Source organism: Anopheles stephensi, chromosome 2 (genome assembly GCF_013141755.1).
Source record: "Anopheles stephensi strain Indian chromosome 2, UCI_ANSTEP_V1.0, whole genome shotgun sequence".
Taxonomy (NCBI): domain Eukaryota; kingdom Metazoa; phylum Arthropoda; class Insecta; order Diptera; family Culicidae; genus Anopheles; species Anopheles stephensi.
Genome location: NC_050202.1, coordinates 4,814,438 through 4,835,681, shown reverse-complemented (window position 1 = coordinate 4,835,681; position 21,244 = coordinate 4,814,438). Strand labels below are relative to the sequence as shown.

The 21,244-nt window shown below is 43.9% G+C and overlaps 1 protein-coding gene across 1 annotated transcript in view; it reads right to left on the bottom strand.

Annotated features, from left to right (window-relative positions):
- LOC118508169 (neuromodulin) overlaps positions 1–21,244 on the bottom strand; it is a 55,635-nt gene that overhangs the window by 11,090 nt on the left and 23,301 nt on the right. Inside the window, exon 2 of the mRNA XM_036047718.1 lies at positions 4,762–4,932. Coding sequence (XP_035903611.1) covers positions 4,762–4,932 — 171 coding nt within the window. The remainder of the gene's footprint in view (positions 1–4,761; positions 4,933–21,244) is intronic.

Genomic DNA, 21,244 nt, shown 5'->3' with positions numbered 1-21,244 from the left:
AGGCACGTTTGGCAGTACAATTTTCTCACCCCACTACACTGTTGTGCATGTGGGGGGGGGGGGGGGGCGCCAGCAGTACGTGGCAGGATGTGAGCGACAATCGAATTTGTCTAATTTTTAAACAAAGCAGGACAAACATGCAAATTATAAATAAATAATCTTTCAAGTACGTTGACGGTCTAACCGCTTTGGGGGTGTTTTGATAGCATTGATCTTTTCAATGCTACGGGAGTAAAAATTGATGTATAATTAAGTTAATCAATGAAAAGTAACAATTTATTTCGTAAAAAGTCTAATAGCATTTAAAAAGAATCAGATTTCAATCGAGGAATTTATTATAAACTTGCCAATAATAGTTTATGCGCGAGATGTTTAACACATAATTTTAAAATAGTTCAAGTCTTTTTACACATGATTTTGAGTAATTCTTTGTTTGATGGTTAAATTAGATTTTGATCTTAAAGGAATACAGCATAAAACTCATTTCCTTTCATGATCTGGCCTATCGTTTCGCTATTAACTTATTCAGGGCCTTCCATTGCATATCTTTAGGCGTAATAAAGCTTTTAGGTGTAGCTATGGCTGTAGAAGTAAATACTTGAAGTTAAACAGCTGATTTTAAAAGTGAAAAAACAAATTTTGACAATTTTGGATAGGCAAATGGAAAACAGAATGTACCATTTCGCATTTCCAAAAGATTAAAAAAAGCAATACTCCATGTGCATAACGAGGAAAGCATCTCGTTAGTCCTTTTTGACGTGTGACTGAAAAAAAAACCACGATGCTCTTAAGATTGAATAACTAACTAAAACTAATTACGTTGCATGACCCGGTCAAATCATAATTTTACTCATCGAGTCATGCTCCACAATTGCATACTTTTAGGCGTGATAAAGCTTTCAACAGGCGTGTACCGCTAAACGAAGCAAAAACATCACTTGACACCACGTTTGCTGAGCTACTGTTTGAGCGGAAAATTAGAACCATGTTATTCGGTCATGCTTGCCACTGTTTTGCTGACTCTATGCATTCGTCGGTTTCGGTCCAGCCACGGAGTGGGCAGAAAAGCACATGTGAGCCAAACGGTCTATTCATCACACGCATCGCATAGTGTGTAGTTGGCGTGCGGTTATTTAGTCTCCACACTTTCGCCAACCTTCGTTTCTTTTCCGTGTGGCACAGGTTTCTTTGTGTAAGGTTTTCCTTGTCTGTCAGCACCTGCTCTATCGACACGATACCGCTACAATGCACCCGTTTGGAAGACAAGAACCGACGCTATGTACGGATTGTTATGTTCCGATATTGTTGCAGCAACTCCACTGCTCCAATGCTGCTGACAATGAGCAGATAAGTATTATGCTGCAGATAACGCCCAGCATGCCGCCCTCCGTCGGAAGTACAGTTTGAGGTTTCGTGACGGGACTTTCTTGCCCGGGCTTCAGAAAGGATAAAGTTTCTTCCGGGAGTCTCGGTTGGGATGGTTCGCTGTTCTTGCTGGCAAACCCGTAACCGATGTTTTCATTCCACCGGGCTCCTGTTTTTTTTCTTCGCACTTTTCACTCGTTAAGTTGCAGCTTCCACGCAAAGTGAGCTGCCGACAGTCGGAGAAACCAATTTATTAATGGTGGTTTGAGTTGCAATTTTGTGGCCGTTTGCGAATTGCTAGAGCCGTTTCCCGTTGCGAGAGTTGCGAGAGTTTGCGAGTGGTGCGTCGTCGATCCGGCTTAAACCCGCTGTGCAACTTTGGGCAAGCGAAACCGACCAGTGGCGGATAGGACGACTCGCTTTGTGTGTGAACATTTATCGTCATCCTGTTGGGGTTCGGTGAATTTCGTGTTGCACTTGCTGGGGAGTTGGTGGAAAGTTGGCGTCGAAAATGGCTCATTGAAATTTTGTGGAGGAATAAATTGAGCTTTGTGAGAATTGATTACGTTGTTGCGTGGTGAGTGGCTGTGTTAAGTTTTTGTATATCAATTTTAAGCCTTTCATACTGTCTGAATGTAAAATCAGCAACACTATTGTGTTTCTGTTTGGAGGACTGCTGTAGTGGCAGTTTGACAGATTGACCTTTCAATTTAGAACGTTTTGTGTATTATTTTCACTGGGCAAAGTTAGAATTTTTATGATCAAATGTATTAGTCAGTAGAGCCGTTTAAAAATCCCATTCAAGATAAGAAAACTCCTCCAATGATCGAACAGAACTAGCAACGAATGATATGTACCATAAATCAGTATCAAAACAAGCTTCAAGAACTCTCCTTTAGCTCGACTCCACTTCATTAAAAATTGATATCTTCAATTTGCAATCCTCCCTTGCGGCAGTGGCGGGCGCTTCGTCTTGAGCGATTCGTCCAAGCAGCAACCAGCAGCAGAATCAAAATTGCCAATTAGTGAGCGAACTGATTGGCCATTTTGGGGGCATTCGAGGGTCTTTTATCTTTTGCGCTTCTTGAGCCTCTGGAGATCGAGCGGATTATGGGAGAACGAGCCGCTCGGTCTCAAATAACACTGCAGCGACGTATCGACGGACCGGGGTCTATCTTTAAGTTAACGATCTTCCGTTAAGTCATTATGCTCATCATTTATCTGCCATTGTGGAGCACCGAATGGAGTCGGCCGGTTTTTTGGAGGCTTTTTTCCTCGTTTATGAGCGGTTTTTTGGGGGGATGATTTTTCATTGTGAACATTCAATACAGCACCTATGTAGTACAAAAAAAGGGATTGTTAGACGAGAGAGACTGCTTTGTGATGTGTTCACACGATTTAAACCGTCCAGTTAGAATGGACGCGAAATGCGTAATTGGTTAGGACAGGCACATTAAACCGTGCAACCTTGGAGCCTTCTAGGGCAATTTCACTGAGCAAAAGTTGTGCCCACCGAAAAAGGGGTTGAATAATCTTTTTTTCCTCACTTTTATTACCTTCGCATGAGGGTATTACAGTGGGCAAAGCTCAACGAAAAAATTACCTTCTGGATCACCTGACCCTTTGGCCGACCTGGGCCTGGGTCGGCGAATAAACACCACCGAACTCCCATCAGCACCATCATCGCTGCACGGGGGCTTCTTTCCAATTTGGGTCCGCTGAGCAGCGCACCGAGCCATTGCCATAGAATGTGGCGAAATATTGCGCTAAATTGGCATCGTGGGTTGAGAGAAACAATAAAAACTCATCCACCCAACCGCCAGTACCGACGGCGTACCGTGCGGTTCCATTCAACCGTGAACTTCCGAAACTTCGCACCGTGCCCTGCGAATGTATTGTTGTTCTTTCGCTTTCTTTGTTTCACAACGACCTGAACGGCCATATCGCTTTGGTCCGAAACGACACAGTAATCTATGGTCTGAGGTACCACGGGCAGGTAGCAGATGCCTTGGGTTACTCTCAATCTCAGCTACAGGACTTCAGGAACTACCCCAAGCCAGGGAAGGAGGGAAGTAAAAAGGGCACAGACACAGCACGGCCACGGTTTTGAGCAGGAGTGATGCCAGATCGACCGGAGCAACAACCACTTGGCAGATTTTTCTGCTCTTCGTTCTGCCAGAGAATGGACCATTAGTGTCCAAGTTTTTTTTTGTGCACCGTTTTTCGGACGTCCGTCCGGCACCAGTGTGACCTCGTCTTTCACCCAATTATCCTTAATGGTGGATATCAATTTTAATTAATATTCTACCGCGGTGATATGGCACCGCTGTCATACCGGCATACTGTACACAAACAGCGGAGAAGCAAAGAAAAACAAACAAACGCACACACACACACACGTGAAGTTTGGTTGGTCAGTTCCAAAAGTTGAGAATGAGAAAAAAAATTGGTAGCAAACAGCTACTCGCGAAAGTGAGCCGTCCCGTACTACATCGTAATTATGTGGTCACACAGCACAACACCACACGGGTGGCAGTGCAGTTATGGTTGCATTTTTAATGCTGAAGACTGTATAATCACTGGCGCTGGGTAGTGAGTGGATGACAAATTAACGTGTGCCGGAGTGTATGTGAGTATGTTGTCAATTTTTGATTGACCTAAGGAAGTGGAACTTTATAATTAATCATTATAATTTATTAATTGACATAAAGCGGCACAGTGAGTGATTAAACAGCGGCCGAAAAGTTCATTGCTTTAAAGTTGACTGTAGTTCAATTCGTTTTTTTATACGTTCATTTTGATATCGTATGATTTTCTTGCTATAATTATGCTATAAAATCTAACTCAAATAATTTTTGTTAGGTGAAGGAATTAGAAGCTAATCTATCTTAATTGAAGATAGAATGCTTCCTTAATATAAGGGTCATGTCATTTTTTCGAGCATGTTAGACTTTTTCCCTGTAATATAGCACCTGACGTAAAGTTCATTCTATACAATCCATTATAGCTCGTTTGGTTCATGAGGGATTCATTTAAAATTTATCGTTTTTTTCTTACTATAAACTTGCTATTAAACCAACCTTAAAATGAATTCTTTCTAGTGGAAGGCCCTTTTTCTCACTTCAAATAAACTTAACGTAGAGCTTTCGAACGCGATAAAATAGGATAAAATAATAGACGTCGATGGTAATGAAATGGAAATGTAGGCAGTATCGATTCCATCCCACCAGCCCAACACGATTTCGATACGAGCTGGCCCTTCTAATTATTTAACCGTTCAATTGAATTCAACGGGCAACCCCTGCCCCCCTAAAAATAGCTGCCCAGTGTTATGTTTACGTGATAAAATTATCCACATTCTCGAGCCTAGGTAGAAGGCCCACCACCCCTCCTTACCTTGGTCGTTCGGGTCGAATTCGGCCTCCAGCTCCTCCTTGGTCGGTTCCCGTTCCGTCTGCTGGTCCTGCTTCTGCTGGCCCTGCTCGGTAACACCGTCTCCTTGCTTCATGTCTTTGCGCACTTGGTGACCGCGGAACGCTGCCTGGATCTTGGTTGCTGCCGCCTCGACTGCAGGGCGAAAGGGAAGATAAGCGAAAAGAAAGAAGAAATAATGATTAAATATTGCATCGCACGCGGGGCCAGAAATGCCATTTTCGTGGAAGCGAAAACAGTTGCAACGTGGCGTTAAATAAAGTAGTCCATTTAATGAGACCGAGGCTGCGATAACAAGGAGAGGTTTTGGAGAAAAAAAAAAAATCGAAAAGTTATATTGCCTTTCTTTTATAGCTGTTTAGCAATGTGCTGAGGGTTGTTATGGAAGAATGATTAAAATCTTTTTTTTTTAAGTTTTATTAACAATTTCATTTAGATTTATTTCTTTCCACTTGGAGTTTTGATTTTAGACCGTTCGTTTGCCCATAATTCATTTGCTATAAATCTTTTCAATGCCTCTACTAGCTCTGTTTATACCATCTACTTCACGCGTTGGCAATTACTTACAATTAAGCGCCCGTGCAAGCATGCTGAATAAACCCCACAAAATCATTGCTTATTTAATTGTAAGCTTCTCTAAGCTTATTAATTTATGCAAGATGAACCTCGCCCCGCTTGCAAGCTTCTCCTTCATATCTCCAGTAAATTTGTTATTCCAGGAGTTGATGTGTTATCTCTCTGGAAACTTTACCTTCTTCACCAAACCAGCAAAAGCTTTGTGACAAACTTTTCAAATTAGAGAAAACTTCCTCGCAAAAGGTTCCCAGGGCTATCGGTATCGGCATTCATCCCGCTCCGGCAAACTGGTTGCCTCGTGTGGCGTTCGTCGATACCCAATAAATCATCATCCAGGCCAAACATTTTGCGTTCCTGCGGTTCCGGTGGCAGCATGGGGCAGCGGTGCCTGCTGTTTGCTTTGCAAAGTCCCCCTTTTTCCAATACATTGGACACGTAAACAAATAAATATTGAATGTGCATTCGTGTTGCTTGGGGGGGTTTTTTTTGCTGATCTGAGGACGGTTCGGTGCAGTGCCCAACCTTTGACCCAACTCCGGGGGTTGACCAAATGGGCCAATCGGGCCGGTTGCGATAGCCAGTTCGTTGAAGTTTTTTGCAGAGCCAGCCACACCAGCCTATGGGACGGTTCGCGCTTAAGGTGTATAAATTATGATTTGTGTATTGTACATCAACTACAGGCATCGGTATAGAGCCGGTTTCGGTGTCGCAATCGTTACCAGCCCAAGGTACATGCTTTCCACGAGCCAGAAACACATTTTTGGGTCGTTACTTTCCCCCATTAGCATCATTCATCGTGGGAAAACGGCGAACAATCACTTCCCAGGTAGGGACACCGTGAGGACCCGCTTTTAATAGCGCTTTGTTTCATCACACGTGGAACATTTTTCAATAATGCTCACACAGGTATTTGTCAGTGTGTTAAAGCGGCATTACGGGCACGTAAAATTTTCCAATAAAGCGGTGGCCACGTGTCTGCCATGAGCCACCCCACCTCCTATCGCCCTTTTCCGCCGAAGAGTTTCTACTTGCGGCTGGGCCAAAGTTCCATTAGTATCTTCGGTGGAAATGTGTCTGAGCGCGAGATGAGACCGGTCTCCTGGGAACAGACACGCATGGAGTGTAGAATTATTACGTGTTAGCACCCGAGCAGCTCGGATCGTGATCCCCACGGTGAACAAGTGACAAAATTTGGCGATGTTTTATACGTAGTAGAGGGGGGGGTGATAAGGAGGGCAAATGTTTAACGAGTGTGTGCGTGTGTGATTAAATTTTGGTGACAGATTAGAGCACAAGTTTATGGCATTGGTTGTTTTTCAGATAGCTTGCCCAAGGGTACGCCTATTTCGGAGATATTGATGGTATGAAGTTTTTAAAAACAGAAATCATAGGATGGCTTTAAATAAAGGGAGTTCTTCAATTTAAGTTCTTAATTAAAATTTAATCATATTCCACGGAAGGGAGCAATGTATTACTTAATTCAAATAGTACTCTTCCACCGAGTGTCCGAGTGGAAAATTTCGGGAACCTTCATTTATAATGTCCATTTTTTCTATTCTGCCTCTGAAAACAATATTGAAGCTAAGCCAAACTTGAGGGTCCTGGCGGCCCTTCAATACTTTAGCCTGAAGAACTTTCCCCGCTTACAATTCCTATTATAAAGCACATAGGACATGTAGCCGTGAATGATTACTGGCTCATTTTGAATAGCTGGGGCCTAACCATGTCACTAGAACGACACCATACAAACCAGAAGATCAAAATTGAGATGGAGTGATGGTGTTACTGTGATCGCTGATAAGGGGCTAACAGGAGTAGGCCAGCAAGCGTTCATACCGGTTCGATACGATCCAGAGGTGATCAGGTCGCATGGACAGCTCAGAAAAGTTCCTCTGCTTACGCCAAAGCTTATTTTCACGGAAAAAAATTAAATCAGAGATCTCCAAGGCTTCTGCTAGCGATAGTCTCAGCCTTACGTTCGCCTCGTTAAAGATGCTGTCCAAAGTTCTGAGATGATCCCAGCTAATACTATTTGGTAGAATACGCCTCAGAAACTTTTCCTCAGTCCATGAAGGTCCTTCGTAATTGATTTTTTTTATTGTCAAGTGCAAGCTAATTGCAACGGATTAGAGCTCTCACTCAAACTGGATTCTGTGAGGAGTGTTATTTGACCACCCACTTCCAGCAAATTATAAATGAATGTCTAAAAATTTGTCCTCCAGCTATTACCACCCACAAAGCAGTTCATCAAGCAATTTTATTAAACTTTCTCGCTCTCTCTCTCTCTCTCTCTTCTCGCACGTGTATCCTCAGTGCTTCATCAAGCGATAATTTTATCCACCACTCTCGATCGTTAGTTTGTTGTGATGCCTTTTTCACTGAACCAATCATAACGCCACCGAGAGGGTCCAGGCAACAAAAAAAAAAAAAAAAAACACCAACGCGGGGTAAACTTTTCCGAAACTGCATTTAATGAATTCATCACTGATTCCAATTAAACCAGCCCATCGCCCAAACCCGCCCTGCCCGAGAGCTGGCAAACACTAATTACATTCATGTATGCTAATGAACAGAAAACGGGGAACCGCTCGGGTGGCGTTTCTTTCCGCCCTTATCAGACGAAGGGGCTCGGCTCGGCATCTGGTGCAGTCTCCACCACTTTGCAGACAACACTTTGCCGATTAGGTTCCAATGTGTTGCTGCAATTTTGTTACCGTGCTAAAGTGTTGCACTGCACACGTACAGTAGTTGGCAAAACTGTGCTGCCCTCGGTGGGTTTCGCTGATTTGCATTTCAAAATGTGCTCAACTCCCTCTTCAACACATTTTTCCTCTTTTCAGACCGGCTTTTTTTTGCTCTCCCAGATGGATGGAAATCATGGATCGAAATGCTAATCGACCCTCGTTCTCGGCTCGGCGTTGCGTCACACAGCGTTAGTGCTAGTGCCAGTTTGAAATTGTTGCAGAAATGGGCCCGACATTTTTCGCAGCGATGAAAAACGGGTTTTCCTTCTCTCTCTCTCTCTCTCCCCAAACACACCAATACAGACGTAAATTTTCATCAGGTGTGTGTTAATATTTTCACCAGGCATCGCGGTTACCGGCAGGAACAACATGAAACGAAAGTTTTTGATGGAATGCAGAAGCTGTTTCCCGCTGTGCCGTGGTGCGCTCTCGTTGGAAAATTTCGGGGCGCTCCTCTTGCTCAAGAAAATTCAATAAAGAAAATTTCCGAATTTGTTTACCTCGTGCCGACAAGGTAGAGGAAAGCGAGGATCATTCCTTGCGGTATGTCTTCAGGTTCGACGCTAGATTTTCTTGCAGGCGTGTGCCTTTTTTTCTTGGTGGGTCGTTGGTTACTTTCCAAATTTCAAAAATCATCCCTCCTTGTTTCTTGCACACCTGAAGGCTCGCACTTAAAGGCAGGATCAAGGGAACCTGCTGCCAGAACTGCCAACTTCCTGGACCACCTTTAAATGGATGTGGTAAAAGTTGCGTACGAAGGAACTTTCGTTCCTTCCCCTTCGCCATGTTTGGCCCACCTTTGGCGGGGATATTGTTTTTGCTCCCGTTAGTGTTAGACAGGAAGCTGTGCTGCTGTTGCTGGATGGATTTGAGTGAAATTCATTCGACATGCGGGATTTTACGGTCGGGTGTCTGTACTCTCCGGTGATCCATAAAATATGATGTGGATCGCTTACGCTGAGCAGCAGGGCGGAGACCGACAACAAAAAAGGCTTTGTCCACCTGAACCCTGAACTACACGGTCGGCATCATGGTCATCATTTGTTTGTGTGAGTTTGTGTGCTCTACCAGCAGCACAGTGTAACCTTTTCTACCACAGTCGTTAGTCCGCTTGATGGGTTGATATTTTTAGGCACACGGCATTATTTGACGGAGAGCATCAACCTGCGGGACAAGCGCACGGTTCGCAGGTTCGTTCTATTGTGATATTTATACCAACTGTTTGCTTCTTCCCGCTACTTGTGTGCGTTTGTGCGAGCACACTAACGAGATGACCCAGATTGCTGGTCGATCGATCTCGCCGTGGGAAAAAAGAGGGTTCGAAAGCTTTTCCGCGGAAGGATTACCTGCTTTCAGTTCAACGCTGATCAGGGGAATCGATAATGGTTTATGGTTCGCATATTTATAAATCTATTTCAGTTAGGGTGCGCGTGACACAAATCGTGCATCGTGAAAATAAATGAATAAATTTTATTCTTCCCTTTTGCGGCAATGCTTCCGGAAACAGATCACAGCGATCCGGTTGCGTAATATAGATCCTTTTTTCGCTGTTTTTTTTCCTATAGGGCTAAGGAAAAATCAAGATTAATCACAAGGCTTTACCAGAATCAGCCAAAATGTGCTACTCATCATCCTCGTTTCGCTGACCCCGGTTTTTGGAGAGGGTTCCGTATCGTCAAGCAAAGCCGCCCGCTTCTTCCCGACACGCGGAGTGGGGGCATAATTTTTCATCCACCAAATTTCACTCACCACGGTCCGCCACGTCATCAGCCTTTTATTTTGCTTGCTTTAACGTGCGCAACCGAAGATGAAAAGCTTTCATCCCTGCATACGTGTGGAACGGTGCGAGATGTGGCGAGCATAAATCATGTTTTTCGGTTCGCATAAAAGGTGGATTAAAGATGATTAAAATAAGGCTTTTGAAAGTGGTGTTTCTTAAGCAAAAACAAAAAATGGATACTGATTTGAGGGACTGTTTAAGAAGGAATTGAAAGAAAGTTATTTTGCTGAATAATCTTTATCGTGCTTCAAAACAGAATGAATTTTGAAAGTACAAAAACAAGAAAGCGAGATTTAGATGACAGACTTTCGATTAATTAATTAACACGCCTTTTTAACAATACCAAATAAAACAACGTTTGAGCTTTTACAAAGGTTAAGGAAAGAAATGTTGACAACACGCAGAGTGGATAGTATAAACCGAACTGCACTTGGATGCAATATGAATTATGGCAAATGAATTATAGCATTCAATTTCAATGATTGGTTAGTAAACAAATATCAAAAGATTTCCCTAGTTGCCACCAGAATTTGTTTTTCAACAGCTGTTTACTTTTCACAATATCCTCTGAATAAAATTTTTAATTTCAGCAATACGGCCAGGCCGTTCTTTATGAATAAAAAAAAAAAAAAAATTAATTTCTATAAATGTAAACTCAATAATAACTTGCAAAGCAGAAAGTATAAACGATGCTGCGAATTGAAAAAATATTATACCAAGTCATAGTAGGCAATGAACTATAGAAGATGAATTATAGAAAAATATATTTTAATAAAGAATGAAAGCTAGAGAAAATCTTTGAAAGATAACATATGAACACATAAAAAAATCTGATGAAGCACACGAGTCATAGAAATAGATAAAAATTTCTAAATGTTTTCCTTTCATTTTTCCACCCCAGTTTACATTCTGCAGATAGTTTAATAAATAATTATAACCATCGTCCCAGAACGCACACACACACTTATTAATATCTGATTCCGTATCCTTCACCGGTGCTGCCACTTATTTTTGTGCCATAAATATCGATGTTATCATCGAAAGTTCCTGCACGAGCTTAGCTGACACACACTGAACCGCCGAAGGGGAAGAAAAGGAAAACCACATAAAAATAGCTTAATGGTACGTGGATGGTTACGTGTACGCTTGTTATGCTGCGCCCGCTATTAAATTATGGACCGTGTGTATCCCGACCCGCACCCTCGGACTCGGAGCGGTGAACGGTGAAGGACGGCTGATTATGTGACGTTTGCTAACCAGGAAGCTTCACTACTTCCGACTTTTGCTGCCCGGATGCCTTTTTGGGGCGAAGGTATAATGCGACGTTGTGGGGGCGAAAATTTCGTGCAGCTAACTACACGATCCCAGGGTCGGTTGATGGACGTAAATAATCGAGGCTGTCAAGTGAATCCCTGTCCATTTTCACAATCAACAAAAAAAAAAAAAAACCCGCCCGAAAGGTCACACGGTAAGCAGGGGGAGTGGTTTGGATAATGTTGTATGGTCGATAGGTTTCGAAAATTGGTACATATTTGATTGGTGTTCCTGCTTTATATTATGAAGAAATGAATTTATATTATAGCAGTTATTGTATTGTGATATAAAACACGTTCATAAGTAAATTATGGAATGAATTTTTCTAGAAACAAATCGAACAGAACGAAAATGAACTTTCCTTCGTTCCACTAAATTAATATCATTACAGTCAGTCGCAACAAAGCGGGCACTAAACTGGAATCGAAGGGCTTGGCCAGCAATAAACTTTGCGATCAACGATACTACGGGGTGCATTGATTTTCCCTTCAAGGTTACCTCGGCCGACCCGTAATGGGAACGGTTCATTTTTCGCTTTCTTCTGACCAGCCAAAATGGCTGTCGAATTTCTGTCAGATTATGTCGACTGAAGTGTGCCTTGTTACTGTGTGTGTGTGTGTGTGTGAGTGAATTTAGAGTCTGTCACAGCACGATATCGCCATGTACACTAGCAACGGAGCACCACCAAACAGCTCAAACATTCATTTAAATTGAATTTCGATTTTAACAAAGTAAGCTTTTCGACCCGATCCACATGGCACAATGATATCGTACACGATGGGATCTCTTTATCCGTATCGGGTTGAAACATGTCTGTCTGTGGTGAAATGCTTGCCAAAGTCCCATTGCCCAAAGCTGCTCTCAAGAGTCTCGGTACGGCACAGAAAAAAAAGACCGAGGCGACAGATCCCAGCACCGATACGGATCTTTAGCGTCGGATTTTTTCGGGCTCGTAGCCAAGTGGCCTCCCCGGATTTCTTTTTCTTATTCGAGTTGGCCAACACCCAGCTCTACCAGCCACTAAAGATGTGACGCGAGTGCAAACGGTGTGCAGACGGGACTTTTCACAAAACCCGGGCCTTGCTTGTGTTCGGTTGGGCCTGCCGGACGATTATCTTCCCTATTTACGATCGTATCGAAACCGTTCGCATTCGATCGAGCCGGCTAGATGGACTGGGCGGAAATGCAGTGGAGAATTGACACACAGCGAGTAGTAGGAAATAGTTTACTTTCTATTAGTGTGCTCTTCGTTTGCGAAAATGCGCCGATGGGGCTGACGGCAAGGCGGCCCGGTGGTAAGTTATTGGAAGCATGCCGGCATGCCGTCATTCAACCATTTCGCTTCGTTTTAGGTGCGCCTAGTTTATTTATTTCTTCGCTTTTTCGTCAAACAATAACCCTCGCCTCGGCCATTGTCCCGGCGAGCTTTCCCGGTAACGGCATGCTCGGGTAAGTGCTATCTGTTTGAGGAACCAATAAACGAGTGTTTACTCGTTCCCTCTCGGTGGCAGACCAGGAAAGCAAAGCAAAAAATTTGAGCAGAGCCGAGAATAGCTTCACTTGCGTTCCTTTCCCCCTTGAGTTATGTTATTCACCACCGAAGGGGGTCAAAGGGTCCAAGGCTAACATAAATTCTGGCCCGATTGTGCGAGCCGGATGAAAAGGATTTTACGAGCTGTGTTTCGAGGTTGTTCGATTGCCGATCGGACAAATAGGAAGCTTCCTTTTAATAGGTTGCTTCAAACAGGCGGATGTAAACTTTTGCTTGCGAAGAACGCCAAAGAATGCCAATTGGGATGATGATGTTTTGCTTCTCTCGCCCGAAGGCATGAAATGTGGAAGAAATGTTGAATGAAGTTGGGAAAGTATTTGTGTACTATTCTGATGCACGATAGAAATAATTGAAGAGTGCTTGTGGATTTGCAGCGATGCTCAATAAAATAGCAGCGTTCAGTGTGCTTTTCAGTTTTGCCAAAATGTTTAATAGTGAATTGCCCTCTAGCGGCACAACATGGTACAAACCAGATGCGTTCAATCTTGTGTGGTGTGATCAATTTTGACAATTAAATCTCATGAGAAATATTTTAATACTACAACATTTTACTTTTTTTCAAAAGAAATAAGGAATTTAAAATTTATTCTGTCATTTGTCGATGAGATAATCCTCTTGCTTGATCGCTGCTTCTCTATTTAAAAGTTTTCATATTGTAGCGCCCTCTACTGGAATCATGAGAAACTGACATTACTAATCAATGACATAATTTTGTTATGTTTGTAAAATTGTTGTAGCTCAAAGTAGGTAAAAAAAAATATTTTCAATAAGTTTATGCACTCAAGACAAGGCTGCATTATTTTGAGCCTAGTAATGTTGGAGTTTTTGTTAAAATTACTGACACATTGGGAAATTTATTGTTCAAATCATTTACTGTTTGGATGCTATAAATGTTCCCTCAAGGTAACTTCCAGTATTCATCCACATTTAAATCCAGAGTCTAGCGAGATACACCCTCATATCTACTGCAGGAAGTCCTCACAAACCATTCGTCATGTGGTTTTGAAATATTGTAGGCCGACCGTTTCACAGCACATAATGATACTTTGCCAACAAATTTACATCTTCTTCCCATCGGTGAACTACAAACACCACAGCGGCAGGCACCGGTGAGCTGAGCCATTTCGACACAGGATGGGATATCCTTCCCGCCCAATATCCGTATGTGTCCTTAATTGAGAGCAATATTTTCACTTACGCAAGTTGCTTTTTTGGTGGCGTATCTTTTTGTGTGTGCGAGTGTGATGAAGTTAGAGAGATATAACCTGGCAAAAGTTTTCCAATTTTGTATGCCCTTGACCCGGCGGCCGACGGGTGCGGTGGGGAGGAAGAGGGTCCAAAGTTGATCCTGCAAAGCACCGCTGTGACGTTACTCGAATAGAATTTGATTTTTATCCCTCCGGTGAAAGCTTGTGCAGCACGCTCGTGTGTTCTGGCTAATGAGAATGGGATAAGAAGCCGAGAGGGATGACAATCCCTGCACGGCACGTTGAACTTTTCGACATGCTCAGCACTAATCACGGTGCGAGTGTGAGCCATGAGGAAGGTGACATTGAGTGCACATAAATCAACGTAGAGTAATGGAGCTGCCTTGTTGCAGGGAACGCGAGCCGCAGAAGGGAGGAATGAGGTCGAAATGTGTGTTTTATCATGTCTTGTCCTTCCCATCGAGAATGTCTCGAGAGAGCCGGTGTGTGTGGTAAAGCTTTTCCGGTAAAGCTGCACAAGTGTCGAAAGAACCCGACTTCGGGATTGATGAAACATCGTCAGCGCAGCGTGCGGTCAGAGCGCAGTGTACAAATCGTTTGAACTGCTTGCTGAATCAGGTCACCAGCGGGATAACACGGCGCAACGATTTCCCACCCGGGGGGGTTTCGGCACGGAAGGTGGCACTCGTGAGCATGTTATTTGTTCATGTGTTTGCAACGGGTAGCCGACGCTTTGAACCGGATGCGCAATAACGGCACGTGCGTGCAGCAGGCAGATAGCCAGGTTGTGCTGGTCATACACCCATCGAACGTCCTGCCGGTTTGCAATTCTGTTGGTTTTTCTTCGAATCAGGTACGCGGAACGTGGCACGTAGAATTGAGTTTGAATGCTGTTTGATATTTCAAATGCCAGTGCAGTTTGTGCGTGTGTGTGGAATAGAAATTTCGTTCCGGTCCGGTGGTGAAAAAGGTGCAGCGGAGTGCTGCATCCGGTGCATGTTCGCTTTGTTTTACGCATCACGAGATAAGGCAAACATTAATGGGGAAAAATAAGGCTCCTGGTAGAAATAGTGGCGGATGTATGGTGCACAAAACTCATCTTTAGATTTGAAATGCGTATAAATGGGGACAGAATTGTTTATTTTTGTTTTGTTTTTAATATTCAGTTTGAAAATGAATTATAGCAAAAGATTTACTTTTGTTTTATAGCATATTTCTGTGATGAACTGTCACTGCCAAACGACACCTAATTATAGAGATATACTTCTAGCGAAGTAGTCGACAACAATGATTTCATATTAAAATAACTACGAAAAAATTGGATTGAAAGAGTAAATAAGAATTCGTTCTACTGCTTCATAGTACAAACGCATTGATTGGCTACTTGGATTTTATAGCATCACATACATTTTATAGCATATTCTTTTAACTCGTTGCTATCGGAAATTGAAAACAATTAAGACAATAAAATAGCTCGAAAAAAAAGCAATTTCATCAATAACGACTCCCTCCCGAATTAGCAGCCAGTAAATGAGGTTTTCATAAATAAAGACAATGGGAATGAAATATTCATCACGCAGCGTGCTTTTCCCAATTTCCGTCAGCCACACTTAATTAACGAAGCAATCGAATAATTTTGCATCCCATCCGAAGCGTCCCGTGTGCAGCACAAATGCAGATCAAACAGATGTCCTCCGAGGGCGTGTCGGGATCGTCGAAACGTCGAGTCGCTAAATGGTGGAGGCCATTTATTTCGTTTGTACAATCAATTGTACACGTCTAGCGCCTTCGGGCGGGAACAAATTATGGGGAACGAAGGAATGTCCCGGCCCGGGTGGTATCTCTTCCGGCATTAAAATGGCTGCATGTGGATGCATTCATTCATGCTCGCCATGTGGGGATGTGCGTTGGGTAAATTATTTACATCCAATTAGAGTTTGACTCCGGAAGGTTGAAGTCGCGTGAGAAATCAGGCTGCAACCAGGAGCGCACCCAACGGAAGTGTATGTGTTTTAGCAATTGTTCCATGTTTTTATTTGATTTTATTGTCATTTCCGCGTTTCCCCTGGAGAGCGGAAAGAAAAATCGGGAAAGCCTAATTTCTGGCCGCTAAGTGATGTGGTGGCGCCCTAATTAATGCCATTATAGATTCGTTCACCGGTGGTCAGAGCCACCGAGCAGCGACTAGCTAAAAGCTTTTAACCACATTTCGCGGCCAACGTCAACCACAAAAACCAGAGAGAAAATTCCCGCTTTGTTTCGTTTTTGCCTCAGGATGTAGTGGAGGTGATAAAATTCTGTCCACCGAAATACGAAAAAGCACTCATTAATCCTTACGGGTTCTACGACTCCACGCTGTACTAAAAAAAAGTGTCCAGCGACCTGAGAGCTTCAGTAGCCGGGATGATCTGTCAGAAGAGACAAAACAAGGGGTCAGAAAAAAAGGAGACGAAAAGCATATGCAACCTGACGTAAGCTGAATATGACGCGAAGGTTAAAGGAACAGGCTGTCAACGGTACTTTCCCACCCCCGTTCTCTAGCTTCAGCAGGACACAATATGGTGTATTGGAGGGGTTGTGTGTCTGTCTTCGTGCAGCCATTTATAAGCCACCCCGAACGAAGGTCATAAAAGGCGTGGACTAAACAAAAGAAAAGAGCGAGCCCACCACTGCTACTACTACTACTACGATAACAAAGTGCTCCTGAACGACTCTCGAGCCCTTGGAATCGGAATGGTTTTATGGGTTGCGTTATCTGGTCTGTTTTTGCTTTCGAGACGACCTGGACTTTCGCGCGATCGAGTTGAACAAAAGGTGAACCGACAGCGAACGTTTGAATAAAACATAAGCAGAAGCAAATAGGTGCGATAGCATTAGGCCGATGGATGGCGATGGTGGTCAGAATCCGGGTCGGTCTTCTCGCATCTGATTCAAACCGGGGGCTTCTCACGGGGGTCGTTTTTAAACTTTTCGGGTTTCGGGTTTTGTACCGATTGGATGGCCATGTTTGTGTGTATAGTTTTTTTTGGTTGTTGTTTCGCAATCTCGACCTTCCCAGAGCCGCTTTGTCCTATGACAAAACGAAACGTCCAAGGGCTTTTGTTTATTGTTTTTTCTCCTTTATTTGGTTGTTGTTTTGAGCCTTCTAGGGTCTGGAAATTCCCAAAACCTGGGCGCTGCTGTTTGCCAAAAATCCTCGTGCCGTTCTGCCGGAGGTAATAAATTTCGCTCAGCTGGCTTTCAGCGGGTCTACTGCTAGACAGGACCAAGGGGCAAAGGATCAAAAAGATAGTTGTTACGCTGTCGCCACCGTTTCCGAGTGCTGCAGTGAATATCATTTTGAGACGGATTTGGAGCTCACCAGCAGCAGCAGGGTAGCTTTAATTGGCTTAGTTGGTTTTGGAGTGCATGGCTTTGCAGCTGCTGTGATAAAATATCAATTTTAATTGCTGTTATAATTTGGAATAAATTTATAGCAAAATATTGGTTCAAGTATATCCTTGTTCAGTGCTTGATAAGCTCATTTAAGTTCAAGCAGTTCGGAGCTACCTAAAGCTGTTAAAGCTGTTTAAAGCTGTTAAATATAGTGCCAATTTTTATCGCTATAATGTTATAGCAAATTCCAAGTACCAAGTGTAGCCTTGAATTTATAATCCAGACACATGAATCAATGCTGCTATAAACATTTTATTTATAGCAGATATAAAAATGATTAAAAAGCAGCTTTGGGCAACAGCAACTCCAAGGACAGCGAGGTCATTTCGCATGGAATTATAAAATATTTCTCTGTATCACACACATACACCCATACTTATGCACAAGGGAAGAATTTCGGTCGACCTGTGAACCTGCAAACAATACTGTCCTCGTTTCGTTTCGGCAGGCAGCCACCAACTCGTAAACTCATCCTCAAAACTACTTGGAACATTGTTCGCTTATCCCTCACTCTGTTTTTCCCTGCCCAAGGTGAACCCTCTCGCTGTAATCCTCCTCTCACAACCCTCCCCATTACAGCAGAAACGGGCAATCTTCACTCGTTTACAATCCATAATTCTTCTCCACGGGGCCATAAAAGCTGAGCCGACCGGTGGATCAGCCGGATGCAAAATCCGTGACCGGGAGGTTTCAACTGAAACCGAGTGCTCGGGGGCACCACTCGTTGAATAGTTTCATCAAAATTCTCACCACCGCGTCGTTTCATGGCGGTGTGTGTGTTTTTTTTGTCGGTGTGTGCCCTCTTGTGTCCAATCTCCTGGGAGGTTTCCCACCGGCCTTTGCCCATCGAGGACACCGGCGCTCCGTCAGTGTTTCAGCACATTGGTCGTTTCCCAGGGCACAGCGAATTTGCATACAGCGGGGTCGCTCGTGACTTAAGTGACGTGCGGTGGTGAGAGCTAAAGCAGAAGCATCGCCCTCTAGGACGGTGCAATTTAAGAGCAATAGGGAGGAGCAATAGAAAACACAGAAAAATAGTGACGACAATTTATCGCTGTCGAGTACGACGATAAATCATTCAAAACCAAAGTATGCGGTTGAGTGGGGAGTGTTTTTTCGCTCTCTCCTCAGAAACAAAGTTTGGATTTAAAATATTCAATTGAAGCCCGATTTTCCTACCGGACCGGAGGTAGAAAGTGGATTGATTTTCAACTAGGTGTTTTAGCCGGTGGTGAATAAACCAATTAGTTGAGATGAGATTGGTAAGAACTGCAGTTGAAACTATGGTTTTTGAGTACGCATGCAGAACGAAAAAGCTGTTAGGTTTTTTGCAAAATTTTCCCAGGTTCCCCGGACACTACCGGAAAAGCAGATTATAAATCAAACCGACACATTACGGTGCTGGTGTATGTACACAACTGGAACACTCCACACACACACACAAACGCCACGAGAGTCTATCGTTATCATGAAGGGCATCATCCACTTCAATCATGTTTGTCTGCTAGCGGCAATTGTTCCCTTCTGTCTCTCTCACTCTCTCTCTCTCACCCAGCTCAGCTCCCTGCACGACTTTAAGGCAACACGAAATGGAAATTAAAACATATCCAGCCCGAAACGAGCCGTTTACGTGCTGCAAATGATTGGTAGGCTTGTCGTCATTAATTTTCTTGCAGCCTGTTGATCGAATCGTAGGACCCTGAGGGCTTCGGATGGGGATGGGGTGTGTGAGGGAGAGAAAGCGAGAGGAATAGAGGCACCGTACTGGTACTGTCACGCACAGGACGAGCGATTAATTTTTCAACCAGTTTTGCCTAACCGCTCCACTTCACCGGTCTCGACTCGACTGTCTAAATCATCCCTTAAGCGTTTCGTGCTGGCACATGATTTATTGGCGAAATTTGTTTGCAAATTAATCTTCCCACACTCGGGGAAGACTTTATTCATGGTTTTGTTCGAACCAAATGTGAAACAAAACCTGCATAATCCACGCAGAAGAACAACGGCCTACTCCACGGGGAATATGGACGACTAGCAGTTAACAGTTAGAACACATAATTATCGCTAATGTTTTTGCTCGTTACCGAGGAAATAGCTATCGAATGGTGTGCGGAAATTTGCTCGGCTAGAACCAACGCTACGCTACGGAGAAGCTACGGGTGTAAAATCAATAATTCCAACTGTCAAACGGTTGCCACATATCAACAACTAAACAGTTAACAACAACCATGCGCCTCCATGCAAATAACAAAGGCCCGCTGGCCTGGGTTTTCGCTGGCAGCGATTGTGTGGAGTGGAAAATGTAAAGACGGCTTCCGGTCCGGATGTGAATGTAGCCGCTTTGTGGGTGACTATTGTTATCGCACAACTACCACCACCAACCAGTTTAGAATGGTTGGTGCTCACATGGGGCACCAGGCGTCTCCATCGTAGCCGCACACGAACTACCAGGCGTCTCCATCGTGACACGTTGCTAAGCTGGGTCGTCATTTTAACGGACTAATTTCAAGTTTTCCATTGCGATGGAACATCCTGTTTTGTCTCACTCAGCGTGTGTTGGTGAGAGTGCTCAACCAAGTGAAAGATGGACACGAAAATTGAAATTGTTTCCAGTTCGTAATCGTTTGTTCGCTGAGATGTGAGCCCGGTTCCCATGGTACCCGGGCACCAGAACTGATCATTTGACCAAATCGTACGTATCATCGCATCGAAGTGTTTGCATTTGCAAATTCCGCATAATGCTAATGTGCCGGCAGGTCGTCGCTTTCCATTCGGGCAAGGTCGCACCCAGGCCCAGGCACAAAGTTCAATCAGCAGAACCTTAATCCTGCTGCGGCAAACGCTTGAAGTTTAATCAACATCTCCCCGGCCGAAAGGATTCGTTTGCATGCTAACGGTTTTGCGTCTCGACGAGCTGCGGAATTTGGTGACCTCCGCCCAATCCGCTGCCGGGAGCTTTTGAAGCGAGGCACGCCACGGCCAATGTCACCGGCAACCATACACCGTTCTCGAACGAACGAGACAACCGAAATGCCATGTCAAGGTACGCAGGTAATGGCACCGGGCACCGGGTACCCATCAAGATTCCTGACGTGTATCTTCAGAGCAGAAGGTTTGCGCTTAAATCAGAGCACCATTTCCCGACAGTGACGGTGACAGTTTTCGGTTGCCATTTTGTACGTTCCAAGCTTGTAGCCCCTGTTTGCGAGCATGTCGTCACGCCAAGCGAAGTTTTGCTCTGGGGTAAAATAAAATAATGCTTTCAGCTCTTATCGCTCAGCCGTCTCATGGTTCATGGTGTGCAAATATTTCTCATCCGAAAATGTCCCCGTGTGATGATGGTTGGTGCGGTTAGGTGTGCAGCTCCAACGGTGTAAAATTGCATTGTGGCGGTTGTACTACACCGAACACAGCACTTGACACTTGGGCGGTTTACTAGACCACCCCTTTCGGCCGGAAGTGGTTTCTTTTATGCCCGGTACACCGGAAACCAAAATCACTTAAGCTTGAAGGGGCAAATGTCTAACACTCTGCTCTTTACCTGTTACCACTGGACAACTAATGAATGGACCACCGGGAAGATTGATCAAAAGCGTAAGCTTTTTGGACAGTTGTGTGCTTTAAGGGATGGTTTTTGTATGCTGGAGGAAACAAATTTGCAGGCGAAAAAATCACCAAACTGTTGCAGCTTGACTGGCCCGGAACTTTTTTGCAGCCTTCTAATGGTAGGAAGCGATAAAACACCAAGATGATGCCAGTGTGAGCTTTGCAGAGGTGTAACTTTTGTCAACTGGCACAAAAGTTGTCACATTATCGATCATTAATGACACTTTTGAGC